Source organism: Chelon labrosus, assembly GCF_963514085.1.
Source record: "Chelon labrosus genome assembly, chromosome: 23".
Taxonomy (NCBI): domain Eukaryota; kingdom Metazoa; phylum Chordata; class Actinopteri; order Mugiliformes; family Mugilidae; genus Chelon; species Chelon labrosus.
Genome location: NC_140356.1, coordinates 21,505,284 through 21,526,456, shown reverse-complemented (window position 1 = coordinate 21,526,456; position 21,173 = coordinate 21,505,284). Strand labels below are relative to the sequence as shown.

Here is a 21,173-nt window from a genome sequence, read left to right as displayed (position 1 = left end):
AGAGTTGGTTCTAGTCAGTTTAATCAGGAACTTTATTACTCGTTCTCTTTTCCTGCTGCTCACAGAAGAAATAAACTCTGCTCTGCATTTACACAGATTCTTGTCTTGTGTTCAGACAATAAATGAGAAGTAGACTAGAGTTAAATCTTTATTTTATTATTGAATCAGCTGATGAAACATCCAGAGAACCAGATCAGTCACCATCAGACAGGAAACATCTCACACCTGTTCTATCAGTTGACTGACGGGAAATAATCGGTTCTACTAATGAATCTGTCTCTGAAGCTTCTCAGACGTTTAAAGATTTGGAATTTAAAAACTTTTACCCGACCACAGCTTGCTTCCTCTTTCTGCCTTCAGAGTTTCATCATCATCCGTCTGTTAAGCAAGAGTTTCACAAACATGTTGAAGAGGAAGAGGAGACGACCTGAAACTTCCTGAAACAAACTAACAAAATAATACATTCTGTTTGCTCTCAAGGTTTCCTTAGAAAAAACAGCAATGAATAAAACAAACAATGCAAAAGAAATTAGATAAAAGGAAAACAAGTTACATGAAGCAGTTTTAAAAAGATGTGTTGAGACAACCTGAAGCACCAACACATGAAACGTCTCCATCAGATCTAAAGTTGTCCATCAGGTTCCATGAAAACACTTTCAGTTTGTTCATGAAGAACAAACTGAACAAGATATCTTCTTTCATTTCTTTTGCCCAAACTGAAGAATTCTCATTTATTACAGACGTATTATTAGTACACGTTGTTGATCAGGTAAGGCAGGCAGGTGATCGGAAGTCTATGGAACCAAAGGATTCATCACGTACCTCCAGAGTTTATTGATCAGTGATTGGTTGGTGGGTCAATGTGTACGATTTAGTGACATCTAGTGGTGAAGTTACAGATTTTCACCTCCAGGTTAGAGGAGAACCTTGGTCTGTAGAACCATAAAGATGTTGATCTGGTCCTTTAAAGATACAGCAGCACGGAGGTCGATGAAAGAACCAAAATGATCCACAGTGAAGCAGCTCTGTTAGCTTGTTAGCATATTAGCTTCTCAGTCTCAGTCTGATTCTGGTTCAAACTGCAACTGAAGAAGGCAGCCAATCAAATCCAACCTGTTCTTTACAATAAAAGCTTGTTTCGTTAGTTAGCACTGAAGCTAACACTTTTTTCCAATCCTACCAACGGAACATGAATGCAGCATCAGCATGTCCATGTTTTGTTCTGACTGGGTGGATCTGAGCAGACGCCACCTTAGAGAGTCAAGCTTCAGGTCCAGCTCAGCCCCAGTTCTCCAGACACCAGGACCTGCTCTAGGTCCAGGTCTTCCTGTCGTTCCTGGAGTCTCTGTTCCTCCAACAGAGACACAAGAGCGTCTCTCTGCTCCACCACCTCCAGCATCTCCTCCAGGATCAGACGCTCCTCGGCCAGCTGCCCCTCCCCCTTCAGGTGATCTGCAAAGGTGAAGAACAGTTGAGGAACAGTTGAATATCAGGTGAGTAACAGGTGAATATTAACACTCCACTCTCTTACCGTCCACTGCCATCCTCTCCCTGAGCTCCTGCTGCAGACGACTCTGTCTGTCCTCCAACTCCAGCTCCCGAGCACTGAAACAGAAGCAGATTCAAGTCTGAATTCAAACTGACCTGAACCTGAACCTGAACCAGAACCAGAACTAGAACTAGAACTAGAACCACAGGGTCAAAGGTCAAATACTCACAATATCATGAGTTCAGATTCATATCGAACCAGAGCGTTCTTCTGCTGGACCAGCTGGAACCACTGCTGCATCAGAGCCTGGTTCTCCAGTCTTGCCAGTCCTGCAGAGGGTATGGATGATAGTGGATGAAAGATGGACAGGTAGCCCACCTGACCTACACCTGGACAGGTAAACTCACCCTAACTACACTTGGACAGGTTAACCCACCTGACTGCAGAGGGTATGGATGATAGTGGATGGAAGCATAAGGTGAACATACCTCCCAAGTAAAGCTCCGTGTCTGGACCGAGACTGGAGTCCTCCCAGTAATCTGACAGGGACAGATGCTCAGGTGAGTTCAGGTGTTCTTCAGTCTGTGTTCAGTTCTCACCTGTGTGTTGTTTTACCTGCTTCTCCTCTCAGAGCTTTTTCCACCATCACACCCGTCTCCTCCAGCTGCCTCTGCCTCTCCTCCACCTGCTGCAGCTGCCTCTGAATCATCTGAGACACCAAGACAGACACAGCATCAGTTACATCATCTGTCCTCCACCTGGACAGGTAACCCACCTGACCTACACCTGGATAGGTAACCCACCTGACCTCCACCTGGACAGGTAACCCACCTGACCTACACCTGGATAGGTAACCCACCTGACCTCCACCTGGATAGGTAACCCACCTGACCTACACCTGGACAGGTAACTCACGTGGTCCTGAACCAACACAATCTCTGTCTCCAACTGAACTCACCTGAGCTTTGTGGAGTCTCTTCAGCTGTTCCTGTTTAGCCTGTTTTCTAGCGGCTCTCTGGACCCGTCGCGTAATCTTGGCGTCCAGGTCTTCGTCTTCGTCCTCTCGTCCCCTCTGGAACAAGGTCTCCTTCACGCTGAGACTGGATGGCTCCTTCGGCTGTGCCAGGACGCCCACCACCTCTGTGGGACACGAGGACCGTCCATCAGAGTCCTGGAGGTGGACTCTGTTCTTCAGGGAGCGTCTCTGAAACAACAGGTAACAGGAGTTAACCCCAGAGACAAGAGGACAGACGAGTGGACAATGTGGACCCTAAGAAACAGTCAGAGCTGTACCTTGATGGCGTATGATCGTCTGAAAGCTAGAGCGTGAGGGACATACGGCGTCTGAGAGACAGAGACAGAGGACATGGAGGACATGAAGGACAGAGACATGGAGGATATGGAGGACAGACACAGTCAAACTAATGCAACCTCAGAGAGTCTACATAAAACACTGAACTACAGGTCCGAGATGAGTCCAGATCAGATCAGATCAGGTTTAGGGTCAGATACCTTCTCCTCCTCTTCCTCCTCTTCCTCCTCTTCTTTTATCTTGACTCTCTGGATTTCAGCCGTCAGGTCAAACAGCTCCAGCTGCAGCTACAACATCAGAATCCAGACGTTAGTCTGATCCCCCTGCTTCACAGGTGATTTCATTCTGATTGGCTGGTTAGCTCTGCTCTGATTGGCTGACTGCGTGTAGCTGTGCTCTGATTGGCTGACTGTCCGTAGCTGTGCTCTGATTGGCTGACTGCGTGTAGCTGTGCTCTGATTGGCTGACTGTCCGTAGCTGTGCTCTGATTGGCTGACTGCGTGTAGCTGTGCTCTGATTGGCTGACTGCGTGTAGCTGTGCTCTGATTGGCTGACTGCGTGTAGCTGTGCTCTGATTGGCTGACTGTCCGTAGCTGTGCTCTGATTGGCTGACTGTCCGTAGCTGTGCTCTGATTGGCTGACTGCGTGTAGCTCTGCTCTGATTGGCTGACTGCGTGTAGCTGTGCTCTGATTGGCTGACTGCGTGTAGCTGTGCTCTGATTGGCTGACTGTCCGTAGCTCTGCTCTGATTGGCTGACTGCGTGTAGCTGTGCTCTGATTGGCTGACTGCATGTAGCTGTGCTCTGATTGGCTGTGCTCTGATTGGCTGACTGTCCGTAGCTGTGCTCTGATTGGCTGTGCTCTGATTGGCTGTCTGTCCGTAGCTGTGCTCTGATTGGCTGACTGCGTGTAGCTGTGCTCTGATTGGCTGACTGTCCGTAGCTGTGCTCTGATTGGCTGACTGCGTGTAGCTGTGCTCTGATTGGCTGACTGCATGTAGCTGTGCTCTGATTGTCTGACTGCGTGTAGCTATGCTCTGATTGGCTGACTGTCCGTAGCTGTGCTCTGATTGGCTGACTGCATGTAGCTGTGCTCTGATTGGCTGTGCTCTGATTGGCTGACTGTCCGTAGCTGTGCTCTGATTGGCTGTGCTCTGATTGGCTGTCTGTCCGTACCTGTGCTCTGATTGGCTGACTGCGTGTAGCTGTGCTCTGATTGGCTGACTGTCCGTAGCTGTGCTCTGATTGGCTGACTGCGTGTAGCTGTGCTCTGATTGGCTGTGCTCTGATTGGCTGACTGTCCGTAGCTGTGCTCTGATTGGCTGTGCTCTGATTGGCTGTCTGTCCGTAGCTGTGCTCTGATTGGCTGACTGCGTGTAGCTGTGCTCTGATTGGCTGACTGTCCGTAGCTGTGCTCTGATTGGCTGACTGTCCGTAGCTGTGCTCTGACTGGCTGACTGCGTGTAGCTGTGCTCTGATTGGCTGACTGTCCGTAGCTGTGCTCTGATTGGCTGACTGCGTGTAGCTGTGCTCTGATTGGCTGACTGTCCGTAGCTGTGCTCTGATTGGCTGACTGCGTGTAGCTGTGCTCTGATTGGCTGACTGCATGTAGCTGTGCTCTGATTGGCTGACTGCGTGTAGCTGTGCTCTGATTGGCTGACTGTCCGTAGCTGTGCTCTGATTGGCTGACTGCATGTAGCTGTGCTCTGATTGGCTGTGCTCTGATTGGCTGACTGTCCGTAGCTGTGCTCTGATTGGCTGTGCTCTGATTGGCTGTCTGTCCGTAGCTGTGCTCTGATTGGCTGACTGCATGTAGCTGTGCTCTGATTGGCTGACTGCGTGTAGCTGTGCTCTGATTGGCTGACTGTCCGTAGCTGTGCTCTGATTGGCTGACTGCGTGTAGCTGTGCTCTGATTGGCTGACTGTCCGTAGCTGTGCTCTGATTGGCTGACTGCGTGTAGCTGTGCTCTGATTGGCTGACTGTCCTTAGCTGTGCTCTGATTGGCTGACTGCGTGTAGCTTTTTGCTCTGATTGGCTGACTGCATCTAGCTGTGCTCTGATTGGCTGACCTCGTGTAACTGTGCTCTGATTGGCTGACTGCGTGTAGCTGTGCTCTGATTGGCTGTCCATAGCTGTGCTCTGATTGGCTGACTGCGTGTAGCTGTGCTCTGATTGGCTGACTGCGTGTAGCTGTGCTCTGATTGGCTGACTGTCCGTAGCTGTGCTCTGATTGGCTGACTGCGTGTAGCTGTTCTCTGATTGGCTGACTGCGTGTAGCTGTGCTCTGATTGGTTCTCACGTTGTTTGTGGGCCTCAGTGAACACCTCTGCAGCAAAGTGGACGAGTCCAGATCAGACTCCTCCCTCATATCTGGAAACAGGAAGTACAGTCATTACATCACAGTGACTTCACTCCGCCTGCATGTGTTTTTTATTGTATCATCACCTGTAGCTCTCCTCTGATTGGCTGGTAAAGTCCCGCCCCCCTTCTTTTGTGGTTCCTCCCTGTTTCCAGAGAACACTGTCTTCCATAGAGACCTGGCTCCGCCCTGTCCCACCTCCACCTGTCCAGGGGAGGAGTTTCTCTGAAGCCTCTTTGATTGGAGGAGGACAGCCCCACCTCCTGCCGGCAAAGGGGGGAAGAGGAGGCGAGGAGGGAGGCTGTGAGCTCCTCTATGTCTCCTCCTCCTCACCCCCTTTGACTCTGCCTGCTCCTCCTCTGGCCCTGCCTCCCTCTCCTGTAAGAGGAGGTGTTTCTGTGGAAGTTCAGGTGTGATGTCCTCAAACGAGCCCCGTCCACCAGCAGCTGTCTCCGTGACAACGGGCCCGTCCTCATCAAAGGTGGAGTCAGACGTGGTGTTGAAGGAGGCGGTGGAGGGTGTGGTAGCAGTGGGCGGAGTCACAGAGGAAGGTGTATTGGAAGTGATGCAGGGCAGCAGGTTGGAGGCGGAGTCAGGATTTACAGGTGAGTCAGAGCTCTGAGGAGAAAACTCCTCCTCCTCTGAAGAGATAACAACATAAAGGATTAGAGATCAGATTAGACTCGTACATCATTTTAAATTAAAACAATTAACAAATTCACACTTACTTTTACTAAAGCTTGTAGTGAATTCTGTCATTTTAAAACTCACTCAAGAATAATATTAATAAGAGTAAGAAAACCTTTACTTGTCCCACAGTAACAGTCAGTCTGAATGAGATGTTTTATGAATGGAGTCTGGTTGGTCTAAATGAGATGTTTTATGAATGGAGTCTGGTTGGTCTAAATGAGATGTTTTATGAATGGAGTCTGGTTGGTCTGGACGCTACCTTTCTCCTCTAACAGGAGCCAGAGGCCTGAGCGACGCTCCATCTCCCATGGGCTGTACTCCCCCTCTACCAGCAGGGGGAGACACACACAGCACATCACACACAGTGGCACAGACTCAACAAGCAGGGGATTCAAACTACAGACCTGACACTCCAGCTTACCATCGCTGGACTCCTCCTCACGCTCCTCCACCTCGACTTTCAGGTGGAGCTGCAGAGTTTCCCTCCATGAAACTGTGTCCATCTTGTCCTCTGTGTCCTTCTTGTCGTCTTTTTGCTCCTCCATCTCTGACTCTGATCTAAAAGCAGGAACGAACAGAAGAAGCAACAGAAAAAAATAATTAATAACTCAGTTAAAAATAAAATCTACTGAATAAATCATCAAGTCAGACTTTAGGAAAAACTTTACATCTTAGAAAGTTTCTGTCTACTCTTCATCTTCAACATCTGACCTGAGGTTGAAGTGGTTCAGCTCTTCCTCTTCCTCTTCCTCCTCCTCTTCCTCTTCCTCCTCTTCCCCCTCCTTTTCCTTTTCCTCCTCCTCTTCCTCTTCCTGCTCCCCCTCTTCCTCTTCCTGCTCCTCCTCCTCCTCCTCCTCCTCCTCCTCCTCCTGCAGCTCCGTCTTCGAGGTCCGTCCGACGTTCTCCAGCTCAATCCTCTCTGGTGTTGCCGTGGTTACAGAAGCAGCTGATAACACATAAACACAGTCGCACACACACACAGACACACACAGAAACACACACACACTAAAGCCACATTGATCCGTGTTTAAGGAGCACGCTCAGTGTGAACACGTATGAAGTCTGAGAGGACACAAGTGAGACAAGCTCACCTGACGACCGCCGACGTTCAGCCAGAGACGAACTCTGAGACGCCTTCAAGACAAAGAAGAGTGACACACGTGATACATTACATCACCATGGCAACCACCTGTCTGCTCCCTAGTTACGGCTCCATGGCAACCAACAGATCATTGTCAGACCTGCTACGCTTTAACTACACCATAGCATCACCATAGCAACCACTTGAAATAACCTGGAGAGCAGCTGAGGTCAGACACTGAGGTCTTGGTCTCACCAGTGACGATCGATGAGAAGCAGCTCTGTCAGACGGAGTCGGCCTCTTCCTCACGGTCGCAGCGTTCAGTCGACACTCAGAGTTCTGCAGGCAGTAAAACTTCCCTGAGAGACAGAAGGACAGATGTTCAAGAAGGAGGACAGATGATAAAGACAGGTGCTCAGGACAGAGGACAGACAATGAGGACAGAGGTTGAGGACATCTTACAGCGTCTCTGTTGGACTGAACTCTGGTTTTATAGCGACGCTCCCGCCTCAGCTTTGAAGCAGGTCATGTGACTGCTGCGCTCTGATTGGCTGCCATCAGACTCACAATAAACACTTTATGTGGTTAAAAATACTGAGAGGCTCAGAGGATGGAGGCTGGTCACATGACAGCATCATGTGACTGTAATCAGATTACTGCAGTTAAATCAGAGTAATGGATGGTTGCCGCGGTGACCGCAAGGCTGGTCCACGTCCTCAGGGCCTGACGTCCGTCTATTATTATTTACAGATCATTTATTCATCCACACGACCTTTGACCTGATTATTCAGACGTTATTATTGTTAAATATAAGAAGACGTCCACTTTAATGTCTTCTCCAGAGAGGTGGTCAACTATCAGACACTGAGGGAGGGACAGAGGGACATAGGGTGGGGGACAGAGGGACAGATGGTGGGGGACAGAGGGACAGAGGGACATAGGGTGGGGGACAGAGGGACAGAGGGACAGAGGGACATAGGGTGGGGGACAGAGGGACAGAGGGACAGAGGGTGGGGGACAGAGGGACAGAGGGACAGATGGTGGGGGACAGAGGGACCCCAGAGGGTGGGGGACTGACCGCTGTGCTGCTCGTAGGTGTATGAAGACAGTCTGAGGACGCAGCTGCAGGAGTCGCACTGGAAACAGCTGCGATGGAAAAACAAACCCTCGGCGCTCAGACGCTCCATCACATAAACCCTCTGATCACAGAAGAAACAGACGGCACTGCTGCCAGAGACATGCAGGGACGACTGAAGGGACACCAAGAGACAAGGAGAGACAACAAGAGACACTGAAGAGACACTGAAGAGACTGAAACTCCAACTGCCAGGTCGGCCTGATATTCAAAGTTGAGACTAGACAGACAGACAGACAGACAGACAGAGACACAGACAGACAGACAGACAGACAGAGAGACAGAGAGACAGAGACAGACAGACAGACATACAGAGACACAGACAGACAGACAGAGAGACAGAGAGACAGAGAGACAGAGACAGAGACAGAGACAGACAGACAGACATACAGAGACACAGAGACACAGACAGACAGAGACACAGACAGACAGAGACACAGACAGACAGACAGACAGAGAGACACAGACAGAGACACAGACACAGACAGACAGACAGACAGACACAGACAGAGACACAGACAGACAGACAGAGAGACACAGACACAGACAGACAGAGACACAGACACAGACACAGACAGACAGACAGACAGACAGAGACAGACAGACAGACAGACAGACAGACAGACAGACAGGTACTTTATTTATCCGTCTTACCGCACTAACGTCCTCCTGACTCTGAATACGATTGGCTATCTGCTCAGCCAATGAGCTCACTCCACCAGTGTACATCTGGAGACACTGATCAGACAGACACATGGACATAAAGACATAAAGACAAATCACAGGTGTACAGTCCTTCATTCTCCACCGCTGAGACTGATGGGAAATGAAGTTTTTTTTTGCCAACAACATGATCAGAGTTTGAGACAGTTCCCAGTGTCTGTGATGGACTTTACAGAGACAGAGGACTTTACAGAGACAGATAAATCTTTACGTCTCCAGTTTCTCTTCTTCTTTTTTTTAATCGTGTGTTGATACAGAATAGTTTTAAAGCCATAATGAACCAGAGACCGTCTCAGGTGGTTCATTTGATCTATTCATGGGACGTCCACTGAATCGTCCACTCACAGAAATCTGACTTATCTTAGCTTTTGATTTTTAGTGACAAATGACTGAAAGCACGCTGTCAGAGAGCAACAGCTCCAACCCAGGACCAGATAAACAGTGATTGTGTTGTTGGTTGAACACATGGCAGGAGACGGAGGGGAAGTCCAGATGCACAAAGTGATCAGTCAGCAAAGTGTCTGAAAGAGCTGCAGGCTGATCTGAAAGCAGCTCGGCTCTTCAATAGGAACTATTCATGACATTAGTTTGTTATCGATCACATGCAGCAGACGGATGAAGTGCTGCAGGGACTCAACGATGCTCCAAGAATTCAGACTGACGAGGACGAGTGTAGCCGGAGGACACAACAACTGCTGAGACTTTATTTTTAAAGACTCAGACCAGAACAAACCAGAAGAAAACAGCTGGTCCAACTGAGAATAAGAGGAGGTCAAACACTCGGACTCTAACACACGACCACAAACACACCACGACCAGAGTCCTGTACCTCGTCTCCTCTGACCAAACTCTGAGACTTGATCTTCTCTTTGAACCGAAAACTCATCTGCTCCTGTTGAAGAGTTCGTTTTCTCTGATGGAGACAGGAAGTTAGAGCATCAGGACTGAAACTAAAGATGCAGGAGGATCCACTGACCAATCAGAGAGCAGATGTTCCTTCCATTATTTTAAACGTTTGGTCCATATCTGAGCGCCTACTGTTTGTTTCCATGTGACATCAGTGATCCAACCAGAGATCCGTATGAACCCAACACTGATGGAACACAGAGACAGAACAACTAGAACCAGAGAACATTCAGAACTTTTACCTGGACTTTAGTCTGACTGATTTTAGAAACAGTCCTTCACCTGATCTCAGTTCACGTGATCAGATTCATGTGTTCACCCTGTGGTGTGATGTCTGCTCTCAACTGACCTGGATCCTCCTGCATCTGGTCAAAATAAACCTTTTTAGATCCACAAGGGATTCCTCCCAAAAATGAAATTGATCAGTAATTCAACACTAAGGAGGGAACTCATCTTTGTCTAATGTGTTCTACTGGGTTCTACCAGGTTCCACTGGGTTCTACTAGTCTTTACCGGTCTCCATGACGACGTCTGGCCCAGAGCAGGCTGACAGTCGGCCGAGTCTGAGGTAGGAGGAAGGTTGGGTGAGAGCTCCCCCTGCTGGTTGATGCGGTTTTAGTTCATGTATTCACTAACCAAAGTCTGTGGTTGATGGTTTATGAACCATCTGTTTATTAATGTTCAATAAACCAAATATCAGATCAAACATCTGTGTTCTGTCCGTCTCTTTACCTGATCAGGTATTAGTATTGATCAGTCTCACCTGTTGACGTAAAGCTGCAGTTGCAGAAGAAGTCTTGCAGATTGACGCGCTCTCCTCCATCTTTGCCTGCAGCTGATTGGCCATTAGACGAACCCTGGACAGGTTGGCTCCACCCACAAGTGGCTCATCAGACAGCTGGCTGTCGACATCACAGATCAGGTCACATGACTGGAACAAAACATGGAGTCCAGAGAAGAGTCAACCTCCTTCAGAACCCGTCTCACCAGTCTTCTTCGTCTTGAGTCGCTTTTATTTTTGACATCATCGTCGCCGTCGCCTTTTTTCTGAATCACGTTTCATGTTTTTTTTTTTCAGCCTTCTTTGTTCACTGAAATATTTTCAGATTCTGAAGAAAAAATTTTTGAAGAGTGAACTCTGACCTCCTGCTGCTCTCCACCCAACCAACCGGTCCTCCTCCTTTTCCCCAGAGGGTCACTGTGTTCCTGCACAGACTCAAGATTGTTAGTGGCTGACCTTTGACCTATGACCTGACCCAGTATAGGTGTGAAGCAGCAGGTACCTTGGGGTTCCTCTTCCTGGATGGACTGGTTCCCAGTCTGCTGAGGAGGGAGGCCGGAGTGATAAGAGCTGATCTCAGGTCAACGCTCTGACTCAGGCAACCTGAAACAAACAAACATCTTCATGTTTTTTCATTTTTATATTTCATGTATATTGTGTGTTTTTCATTTTAAAGAATCTTTTCTCTGACGTGGCAGCCGTTAGCAGCCTCACCAGCCGGAGGCGTTGAGTCTTTGAGCAGCTGGTAGAACTGACTCAGGTACATCACCATGGACAGAGAGTCCGGTTCTTCCACTGATGACATTTCTTCCACCGTCATCAGAGGAGAGATCCCAAACTCTCGTTCGGCCACATCGAAGCCGAGTCGAGTGTTTTCTTCCACCGATGACTCGTCCAGAGAGTCGAAGTCTCTAAAGGGAGACGGGTTGTCAACACATCAACTGTCCTTTAAAGGACCTGAACATGTCTGAGTTTAGAGGCATCTGGCCCTCGTATTGTCGTCTCAGTCAAATGTTTCTATATGACATAACTTTACATAAATGTGATCTCCCGTAATTAGTTGAAAATAAGTTGGTTCCGATGTCAGACACAGTATTCATACATTATAGTGAAGGCTTTTTAAATAGTCAAAACTGATGTGTTCAGAACTGTACGATAAATCCAATAACAATAAATGATGGTCGATTCATTGAATAGTCTCAGTGACATATTTAACTCAATCAGACACATGGAGTCGTGTTGTAGGTGAAGATGTGTCAGACATTTACATCAGGTCCGGTCGGTATCGGTGGATTAGAGCACACAGAGCCAGGCCACTCTTCCAGGAAGTAGTCAGGTCCACGATGGCAACGCCAAGGTAACCATTGGTCTGTTCCTGGCACCAGGAGAGCAGCTGATTGGACCGAGAGAAGGACTCTGAAAGACACACAGGGAACCAATCAGATGTGAGACTTAACAATAATGATGGATGACTTTTGAATATATTCTGTGACTGTGTTTCTTTGTGTTTCCTGTTTTTATTTTATAAAGCTAGACATCCTCATCACTACAAACCGAACTGGAGCTGATTCTTCAGTAAAATGTGATTCACCATGAGGGCGACCACAAGAAGGCATGGCCCTGGAGAACTGCTCCAGACCTGCTGCTAGCCAGGCTGCTGCTAGCCAGGCTGCTGCTAGCCTAGCCGGCCTGCTGCTAGCCGGCCTGCTGCTAGCCAGGCGGCTGCTAGCCGGCGGCTGCTAGCCGGCCTGCCCACCACATGCTTTTCTGATCCTTGTTTGTTTTTTGGTTTTGTCTTCGTCTTCTTCTTTGTTTTCCTCTTCATCATGTTACTGAGACACAACAGCTCCTCCTCCAGGTCAAACAGTGAACTACAACATTAACTCACCTTGTCTGATGAAACTTGGTGAAGACAGCCGGCTGATGTCTCTGATGTCTGTGGTAAGGCCCACCTCCTCCCCAGTGTCCACCAGGTGTCTCACCTGAAGACAGAAGACGAGTTCAGCTCTTTTTGCTGTATTGGGGTCAGTATTGGTTCGGTATTGGTCCAGAGTGTGTCTTGTGTCTACCTGGGCAGGTGTGACCATCAGAGCGCTGCTGTTCAGGTATCTGGTTGCCGGGTCGACAGAGAACAGACTCATGTTCTTGTGCATGTTCTCCGGAGTCGTCTGAGGGAGGAGACGGTACAGACTCTCTCTGCAGGTAGACAGACACTTAGACAGATAGGTAGACAGACATACAGGTAGAGAGACAGACAGACAGACAGGCAGGTGTGTTCTCACCTCTCAGCCAAGACGTCCAGAGCTTCTCCTCCCTGAGCCCATCTTCGTATCATCCAGGCTGAATCCAGAGCTGCTAGAAACCCTCGAGATATTCCTGTCCCCATCGGCCAGAAGGGCTGAGGACAGACAGGAGGACACTGTTTACCTGTCTCATCACCTGTCCCCACACCTATCTTTATACACGTCTTTCCACCTATCTCCACTCCTGTCTCTCCACCTGTCCCTCTGGTTTCCTGTCTCTCCACTTATCCCTTTGATCACCTGTCTCTCCACCTGTCTCACCTCCAGCAGGCTGTCTCCCACCAGAGTGACGAGCAGCTGGTGTCCATGGCGTTGGTGAATCATGGCGGCGTTCTCCGACGCGTACATGGAGGTGAAGTCAAACATGGCGACGTCTGGCTGGCCGTAGTGATTCATGGCGAAGTCCAAGGATGGCAGCTGGTGATTGGTGGAGAAGTCGGCGGCCTGACGGGCGTATGCCTGCAATGCATTCTGGTCCACGTTCCCCCGAGACAGGAGCAGCTCAGTTTCTGCATAGTCCTGAAGGAGGAAGAATGTAACTAATCTCAATCTTAGTTACCTGTAGAGTGACTCCAGGTGTGTCTAGTTACCTGTAGAGTGACTCCAGGTGTGTCGGTTACCTGTAGAGTGACTCCAGGTGTGTCTAGTTACCTGTAGAGTGACTTCAGGTGTGTCTAGTTACCTTTAGAATGACTCCTTTTTCCAGCAAGCTCTGTTTCTTTGCTGTCATGACGAAGTAGTGTGTGTCGTCTTTGTAGTAGACGATGTTCTCGAGGTCAATCCCTGAAACGAGAACTTGAACATCAAACTCAGACCAGAGTCTCTGAATGAGATGAGACCAGTTTGAGAACGGACCAGTTTCCTGGCGAAGCTCCTGGAAGAACCTCTGGTTGAAGATGAAGGCCACGCCACTGATCTCCTCCACTTTGGCCTCGGCCGTGGTGTTTCTGTTTTTAAAGTTGGCCGTGATGGCGATGGCCAACTTCCCCCTGAACTCTTTACGCCTGAAACCTGTTCAAATAACACCGTCTTATCACTGTTAAAGATAAACCAATATATTCCAAGAATGTCATTTTACAGAAAAGTTCTGTTAAGGTTCTGATAAAGTCTCAGCTGATCAGACTTAGCTTAGCACAGAGCTAAATGCTAATACGTGTGAACGTTAATCATTGACTTCAACTCTGCCTTCAACAGCATCGTCCCATCCAAACTGGTCATGAAGCTCAGGGACCTCAACACCAGTCCCTGCCTGTGCAGATGGATCCTGGACTTTCTGACAAACAGACCACAGAAGGTACAGATCGACAACTCCGCCTCCACCACACTGAACCTGAGCACTGGGGTCCCCCAAGGACGTGTCCTCAGCCCTCTGCTCTTCTCCCTTTATACACATGACTGTACATCCAAGCACAACCCCTACACCATCATCAAACTGACTGATGACTCCACCATCATTAGCTGCATCACCAGCAGTGATGAGACATCCTACAGAGAGGAGGTTATAGATCTGTCATCATGGTACACAGCCAATAACGATAACAAGACCAAGGAGATGATTGTGGACCACAGGAGGCCTCAGGGAGGAGGACACGACCCCATCTACCTCGAGGGAGTAGTAGTGGAGAGTCAGCTGCTTCAGGGGGGATCAAGATCAGTGAGGATCTCAGCTGGTCACGCCACACGGCCAGCATCATCAAGGCTGCTAGACAGCACCTCTTCTTCCTGAGGCGTCTGAGGAGGTTTGACATGGACACCAGGATACTCTCAAACTTTTACAGGTGCACCATAGAGAGTATCCTGGCTGGGAATATCACCACCTGGTACAGCAGCTGTACCGCCCTCGTACTCAGAGAGCTGCCAGTCATCCAGGACATTTACAACCAGAGCTACAGGAGGACGACACAGCGCTTCCACCCCAGCTATAGACTATTTACACTCCTACTGTCTGGCAGGCAGTTCTGGAGAACCTGAACACGAACCAGCAGGTTCAGGGACCGTTTTTACCCACAAGCCATCAAACTGCTGAACTGACACACATATACACACATACATAATCTCACACTATTCTGTTTGTATATATTTATCTAATTTTGCCACATCTCTTTTATCTTTTTCATCTTTTTTTAGTCTACTCTATTTTATTTATTGTATTTTGCTCCTGTGAAGTCGAGTGGGCGCCATGCTCCAAGAATTTCAGTACTGTTAATGAAGCTGCATTGTTACGGAACATCTGACAATAGAGAGTCTTGAATCTGAACATGATGATAGCATGATATTTAGTCGTACCTGGTAGCGTGTTCCTGCGTCCGTCTGCTCCAATAATGACGTCAAACTCCAGCTGACTGACGACGTGAGATTTTGGACTCACCTCCATCCTCCAGCCCACCTCTGGACAGGTAGACAGGTGAGTAAAATCTGATCTGTTTGTCTTCATCCCGACTCTATTGATGACAATGTTTTACTACAGAAACTTGAGCGTGTGATCAGGATTAAAGGAACCACATCAGTCTGATTTGAATCTAACAGACTGATTCCATTTATTCTAAAGTTAGTTATGGTGTTCCTCAGGGTTCTGTGCTAGAAACAATATACTTCACATCACACATGCTTCCCTGAGGAAATATTATCAGGAAACACTGCAGATATCTTCTCTATGCAGATGACACCCAGCTATATTTATCCATGAAACCAGATGAAACTAATCAGTTAAACTCCTTGAAGACATAAAGGGAGACATGTAACTTCCTCTGCTTCTAAAATCCTCAGAGATTCACTCTAATCAAATAATTACTTTGACGAGTTTGTAGATTTCAGCTCTGGTGTCACATTTTAGAGGACGTCTTCAGTTTAAACTCAGAACAGCTTCAGCTCATTTCATTCATTGGTAGATGTTTGAACAGAGCTACAGACTGAAACATAATTTGTGATTTTCTGTATCCTTACTGAGTCTCTGGTCCTCCGGCGGATCCACCAGCTTCTTAAACTCCACATTGACGTGGACTTCGGCGCCCAGCAGCAAGGCGACCTTCAGCAGCACTAGCTGCAGCTGACGGATACCTGCAGACAGGAAACAGCTGCTAATTAGACGATCAGCAGCTCTGGTGGAAACGCAGACACATCTCAGACTTACTTATGTGGTCGATGGAACCAGCACAGAACTTCCCATAGAACTTTTTGGCCCCGAGGCCCCGGAGGTCGTGGATGGTGAAGGGCCACAAGTGGAGGACGTTGTTCCTGGAGAAAGAGTCTCTCTTCTCCAGCACCACCACCCGAGCTCCCATGAAGCTCAGCTCCACTGCCGTCCTCAGACCGCAAGGCCCCGCCCCGATGATCACACACTGACCAATCAGACAGGAGACAACAGCCGACCAATCAGAGAGGAGACAACAGCCAACCAATCAGAGAGGAGACAACAGCCCACCAATCTTAAACCCTCTAGGGTGTTGGAGTCTCATTAAAACAGATTAAACCAGGGCCATCTCCAGAACCATCAGGTCCATTTTCCTGACCCTGGACTGTATGGACCCTGGTCTGTATGGACCCTGGTCTCCATGGACTCTGGTCTCTATGGACCCTGGTCTCTGTGGACCCTGGTCTCTATGACCATGGTCTCCGTGGACCCTGGTCTCTGTGGACCCTGGTCTCCGTGGACCCTGGTCTCTGTGACCCTGGTCTCTATGGACCCTGGTCTCCATGGACCCTGGTCTCCATGGACCCTGGTCTCCGTGGACCCTGGTCTCTATGACCCTGGTCTCTATGGACCCTGGTCTCTATGATAGGTCAGACTTCAGTGTCAGTAACATTGTGTCTGATTAATTAGTGATGAACTAAAACGTCTTCTAGATCAGAGAGTAGAAAACACCCTGATAGCAATGATATCATTCTGAACTCATTCAGCAACCCCTTGACTAGAACTGGACCAAGAGTTTAGAGAAATACCACAAAGGTTCTAGTAACAATAGAACCAGGCCCACTCTCCATTTGGACATCTGGAGAACCAGAAAGGGAATCTGGCTACAAAATCCTACTGATTCCACTACAGGAGGCAATGTACACACAATTCAACCTTTGGACATTTTATTTAGCCTGGACGTCATCACATTCTACCTTTCTTCCATCCTCAGAACACTGAGGAAGTCCTATCTGCCCAGGAAAACTGCTGGAGTCTTTCTACCGCTGCTCAGTAGAAAGCATTTTATTATACTGTATAACTGTTTGGGTTGGGAACTATTCAGCCGCTGACAAAAAACTCTCCAGAGGGTAATAAACACTGCCCAGGGCATCATTGGTATCCCACTGCCACCTCTGGAAGACATTTGCCAGTCCAGATGCTGTAGCAGCAGGGCCTGTACCATTGTAAAAGACATCAGACATCCTTTCCATCATTCTGCTACCCTCTGGAAGACGGTACAGGTCACTTAATAATAATAATAATACATTTTATTTAAAAGCGCTTTTCAAGATACTCAAAGACACTTTACATAAAAAGAACATCAAATTAGCAAAACAATGTGAAATATAACATCAAAAACACGATAAACTGAGCTAAACATTAAAAGCAATTTTAAAAAGGTGTGTTTTTGTCAGAGATTTGAAGGTAGGAAGGTCGGTACAGTCGCGGATGTGTTTGGGGAGAGAGTTCCAGAGGGAGGGGGCAGCTGCAGAGAAGGCTCTGTCGCCCCAGGTTCGATGCTTGGTCTTGAGTGGTGGAGTAAGGAGGTTTGCGTCACATGAACGGAGGCTGCGGGATGGATTGTGGCGACGGAGCAGGTCAGTGAGATAGGAGGGGGCCTGGTTATGGAGGGCTTTGTGTGTGAGGAGGAGGATTTTGAACTGAATACGCTGTGGAACTGGGAGCCAGTGGAGTTTCTGGAGGACAGGAGTGATGTGATCACGGGAGCGGGTGTGGGTGAGCAGACGTGCAGCAGAATTTTGGATGTACTGAAGTTTATTTAAAGTTTTGGATGGTGTGCCATAGATGCTGTTGCAGTAGTCAATTCTGGAAGTGATGAAGGCATGAATGAGGGTTTCAGCAGCAGAGAAGGAGAGTGATGGACGGAGTCGGGCAATGTTCTTGAGGTGGAAGAAGGCAGTTCTGGTGATTTGATTGATGTGATGATCAAAGGAGAGGTTACTGTCAAAGATGACTCCGAGGTTGCGGCTGTTGGGGGATGGAGACAAGGTGGAGTTGTCGATGGTGAGGCAGAAACTGTCTGTGGTGTTGTTGAGGGATTTGGGGCCGATAATGATTAGGTCTGATTTGTCACAGTTTAGTTTGAGGAAGTTGATCTGCATCCAGGATTTGATGTCAGCGAGGCAATTGGAGAGAGTGGAAAGAGTGGCGGGAGTGATGGAGTTGGTGGAGATATAAAGCTGGACGTCATCAGCATAACAGTGGAAATGGAGACAGTGGTGGCGAATGATGTTGCCAAGAGGGAGCAGGTAAAGTATGAAGAGGAGAGGACCAAGCACCGAACCCTGGGGTACACCTTGGGACAGAGGAACAGTGGAGGAGGTGCAGCTGTTGATGTGGATGAATTGTTGTCTGTCTGAGAGGTATGATTTGAGCCAAGAGAGTGCAGTGCCAGTGATGCCGAGGGAGGACTCAAGGCGGGAGAGGAGAATGGTGTGATTTAAGACACGCACAGCCTGACTCAAGAACAGTTTCTATCCAAAAGCCATCATTGCACTGAACTCTATTTACCCTCTACCCATCCCCTCTGTAAAATCATCTTCAAAGTCACTTTAGACTAAGCACTTTGTATTTATAATGAGTGAGTGGGTGGGTGTGGCAGAAGTGTAAGGTTTTGTGGATGGTGGGGTGTAATTTATGTTACTGTTTCTGTCTTTTCTGTTCTGACAGCCATCATAATTTTGTTGTATGTGACATGCAATGACAATGAAAGCATTCAGATTCTGATTCTGAGTCTCCCTTTCACTACTAGATGGCTGGATTGTGTTTATGATCTGCAGTACCACATTAGACCACTAGGCAAAGGACCACGTATGAAACTGAGTAACAAGGTTCAGATTCTGTCAGTCCAGTCACCATGTGGTTCATAGTTGAGAAGAATCATGAGGATAGACTCTAAAGGACAGAAGATAATAAAACTATGTCAGTTACATTTGTTGTCAGTTGTTTTTGGATCTGATGAAATATTGAGACAGAAGAAGAAATTCTGACATGATGACTGTGGAATTCAAAGTTTGTGTGTGTGTTTTCTCTGTTAGCTGAGGCTAGCTGGTTAGCTCCAGCTATGTGATTCTTGGCATCAATGGACAGAGTAACTTCTCTATTGTAGGTAATATTACATTTTGACTGTCCCTCATATTAATGTGTCTCTTATTTTTAACTAAAATATTCAGATTGGTAAAAAACACTTTTAGAATAAAACACACTTGAACAGTTGTATTTATAGTTTAAAGTCTGATCTTTTGGAGACATTAAAACACCACACACCCTGTTTAATGACGGACTGATACAGAATATTCTGACCCGGTACCAGTTGATTGGGTGGAAGGAGGTAAATAAATTAAAATGTGTTAATGGGTGTATCTTGAACTTACAGTCATGTTGCTGCAGACTTGGGCCCTCAAGAACTCCTGCTGCGCGGCCCTTCGGTCAAGTTTGGCCCACAGTGCGTTGGCCCTCCAATAGTTGAGACGCCGTTTGATTGGTCGGTACAGCGGCCTCTCGGCAGCACGCCGGTCCAGCTGCAGATGTTCGCACAGCTGGCCGAAGGAGAGCAGCGCCGCCTTGCAGGTCGACGCCGACACAAACTCATCAAACAGCTCCTGAGCTCGGCATTGTGGGTAAGACTCATCTCCCATGGCGACCCCCGGGGCTGCAGGGCACCATGGGAAGGACGTCACCTGCCGACAGCGTCTCCGACTGAGTCCAGCCTTGCTGAAAAGAAAGAAAGTGGAACAACAGACTTCAACCGTCAACGACCAGGAAATGAGTTGAGTCTCCAACACAACCAGAGACTCGTCCACATGAAGCTCGTCAATAAATCTCCATGAAACTCATGTTTCTGCTGCAGCTGATGACGAATAAATCTGATCACTCCATCTTCAGATTGGGACGCAAGAAGATCATTTCCGATCTGATGGAGATCAGTTAAAATGTCTTTATATTATGACTGAGAGAATAAAAACAAAGCCAGTTCTTCTCTTGAGGGAAATCAAAGTCCCAGATTAAAATAAATTATAATTAATTATCAGAAATACACGTTCATCAGTTTCCATCGTTGAGTCAGTCAAACTGGAAACTGGCATCAGCTGAAGTGGAACCAGACAGAGACTCAAAGACTCAAAGACTCACTGCTGCTCTTCCTGACACTGAGCTGTGGACTAGCGGATGGAGAAGGTCCCTGGTTCAATTCCCTATAGTTCATGTCTGAGGTAAAGAACCTCAACAGAAATAAACTCATTTAAAGTGTGAACAAATAAATCTGATCAGATTATTGATCACTGATCAGAAGCTAAAACACATGAAGCTCTGTTGATCAAAGTCATGTGACGAAGACGTCGCTGTGGTCATGTGACCTGTCGTCAACAAAGAGTCACTCAGAGCAACCGGTCTGTACCAAGCACCGACACACAACGCTGTCTTTATGTCTCTGTGAGGACATAGCAACAGAACCCTCATTAACAGAACCAGGGCTCAGTCCGAACCCTGACAGCAGGTCTGGATCTTTGATACTAGAACCAGTTCTAAAAAAGTCACCCCAACCCTAACTCTGAGACACAGTTTATATTAGCTTCATTCAAAAACTAAAATCTTCATATAACAGAAACAGTGAGTTTAAAATAAGTTTTCATCCCACAGTTTTATTAGTCACAGCTACAATTATTAATCAGTTTATTGATGATCAGTTTATATTTGAAGCTCTGAACGATGCTGATATTTATTTGAACTTAAACTTTTACGTTTTAACATCTAAACTGAGCTAAAGTTAATTTGACTCATCAGTAAAATCTGAAGTTCAGAGAACACGTGTCTACATGACCACGTGTTCAGACGTTTAAAGACATTTAAATCTGTAGATTAATCAAAATGTTTTGATTTTATGAAAACCCAACAGGTCAAATGATCTCCCAGCAGAAACAAACACTTTAAATCCATTAGATATAAAATCAATTAGTTTGATTCCGGAGACGATAAGAATCAAATGCTGAGATAAACTCACCTCTCGGACTCTGACTGTCTGCTCTGGTCTCCAGTCGACTCTCAACATAATCCACTAATCACACACTGGTCCTCACAAACATACAAAGACACACACTGTGAGGGAGCTGCGTGTCTGTGTGTGTGTGTGTGTGGGGGGGGGGGGGGTAAGCTCCTCCCCCACAGTGTCTGACAGACGGACCTGATCCCGTCAGTAATCTGAG

General features: G+C 47.6%; 1 protein-coding gene across 1 annotated transcript; it reads right to left on the bottom strand.

Annotated features, from left to right (window-relative positions):
* Window positions 1-187: 187 nt before the first annotated feature.
* On the bottom strand, window positions 188-21,031 carry mical3b (microtubule associated monooxygenase, calponin and LIM domain containing 3b). Its single transcript, XM_084573651.1, has 31 exons — window positions 19,347-21,031; window positions 15,910-16,117; window positions 15,723-15,836; window positions 15,066-15,167; window positions 13,462-13,790; window positions 13,041-13,298; window positions 12,759-12,874; window positions 12,546-12,672; window positions 12,365-12,458; window positions 11,745-11,892; window positions 11,191-11,387; window positions 10,979-11,079; window positions 10,839-10,901; window positions 10,459-10,626; window positions 10,209-10,295; window positions 9,619-9,702; window positions 8,010-8,181; window positions 7,187-7,290; window positions 6,942-6,984; window positions 6,562-6,796; window positions 6,272-6,408; window positions 5,247-5,801; window positions 5,101-5,171; window positions 3,002-3,088; window positions 2,783-2,833; window positions 2,448-2,693; window positions 2,105-2,198; window positions 1,978-2,028; window positions 1,719-1,818; window positions 1,532-1,605; window positions 188-1,452 (listed from the first exon to the last, which is right to left on the bottom strand). Exons 1-31 carry the CDS (start codon window positions 19,608-19,610, stop codon window positions 1,268-1,270), a joined length of 4,665 nt encoding a protein of 1,554 aa, XP_084429777.1. The 5' UTR covers window positions 19,611-21,031; the 3' UTR covers window positions 188-1,267.
* Between the last annotated feature and the right edge of the window lie 142 nt (window positions 21,032-21,173).

Bases quoted from the DNA above. Each gene is read 5' to 3' on its own strand.
- mical3b (XM_084573651.1), bottom strand. From the start codon at position 19,610: ATGGGAGATGAGTCTTACCCACAATGCCGAGCTCAGGAGCTGTTTGAT. The intron at 13,299-13,461 runs GTAACTAGACAC...TTCCTCCTTCAG, and splicing joins AAAAAGGAGTCATTCTAAAG to GACTATGCAGAAACTGAGCT. The intron at 10,902-10,978 runs GTACCTGCTGCT...GAGTCTGTGCAG, and splicing joins CCAGGAAGAGGAACCCCAAG to GAACACAGTGACCCTCTGGG.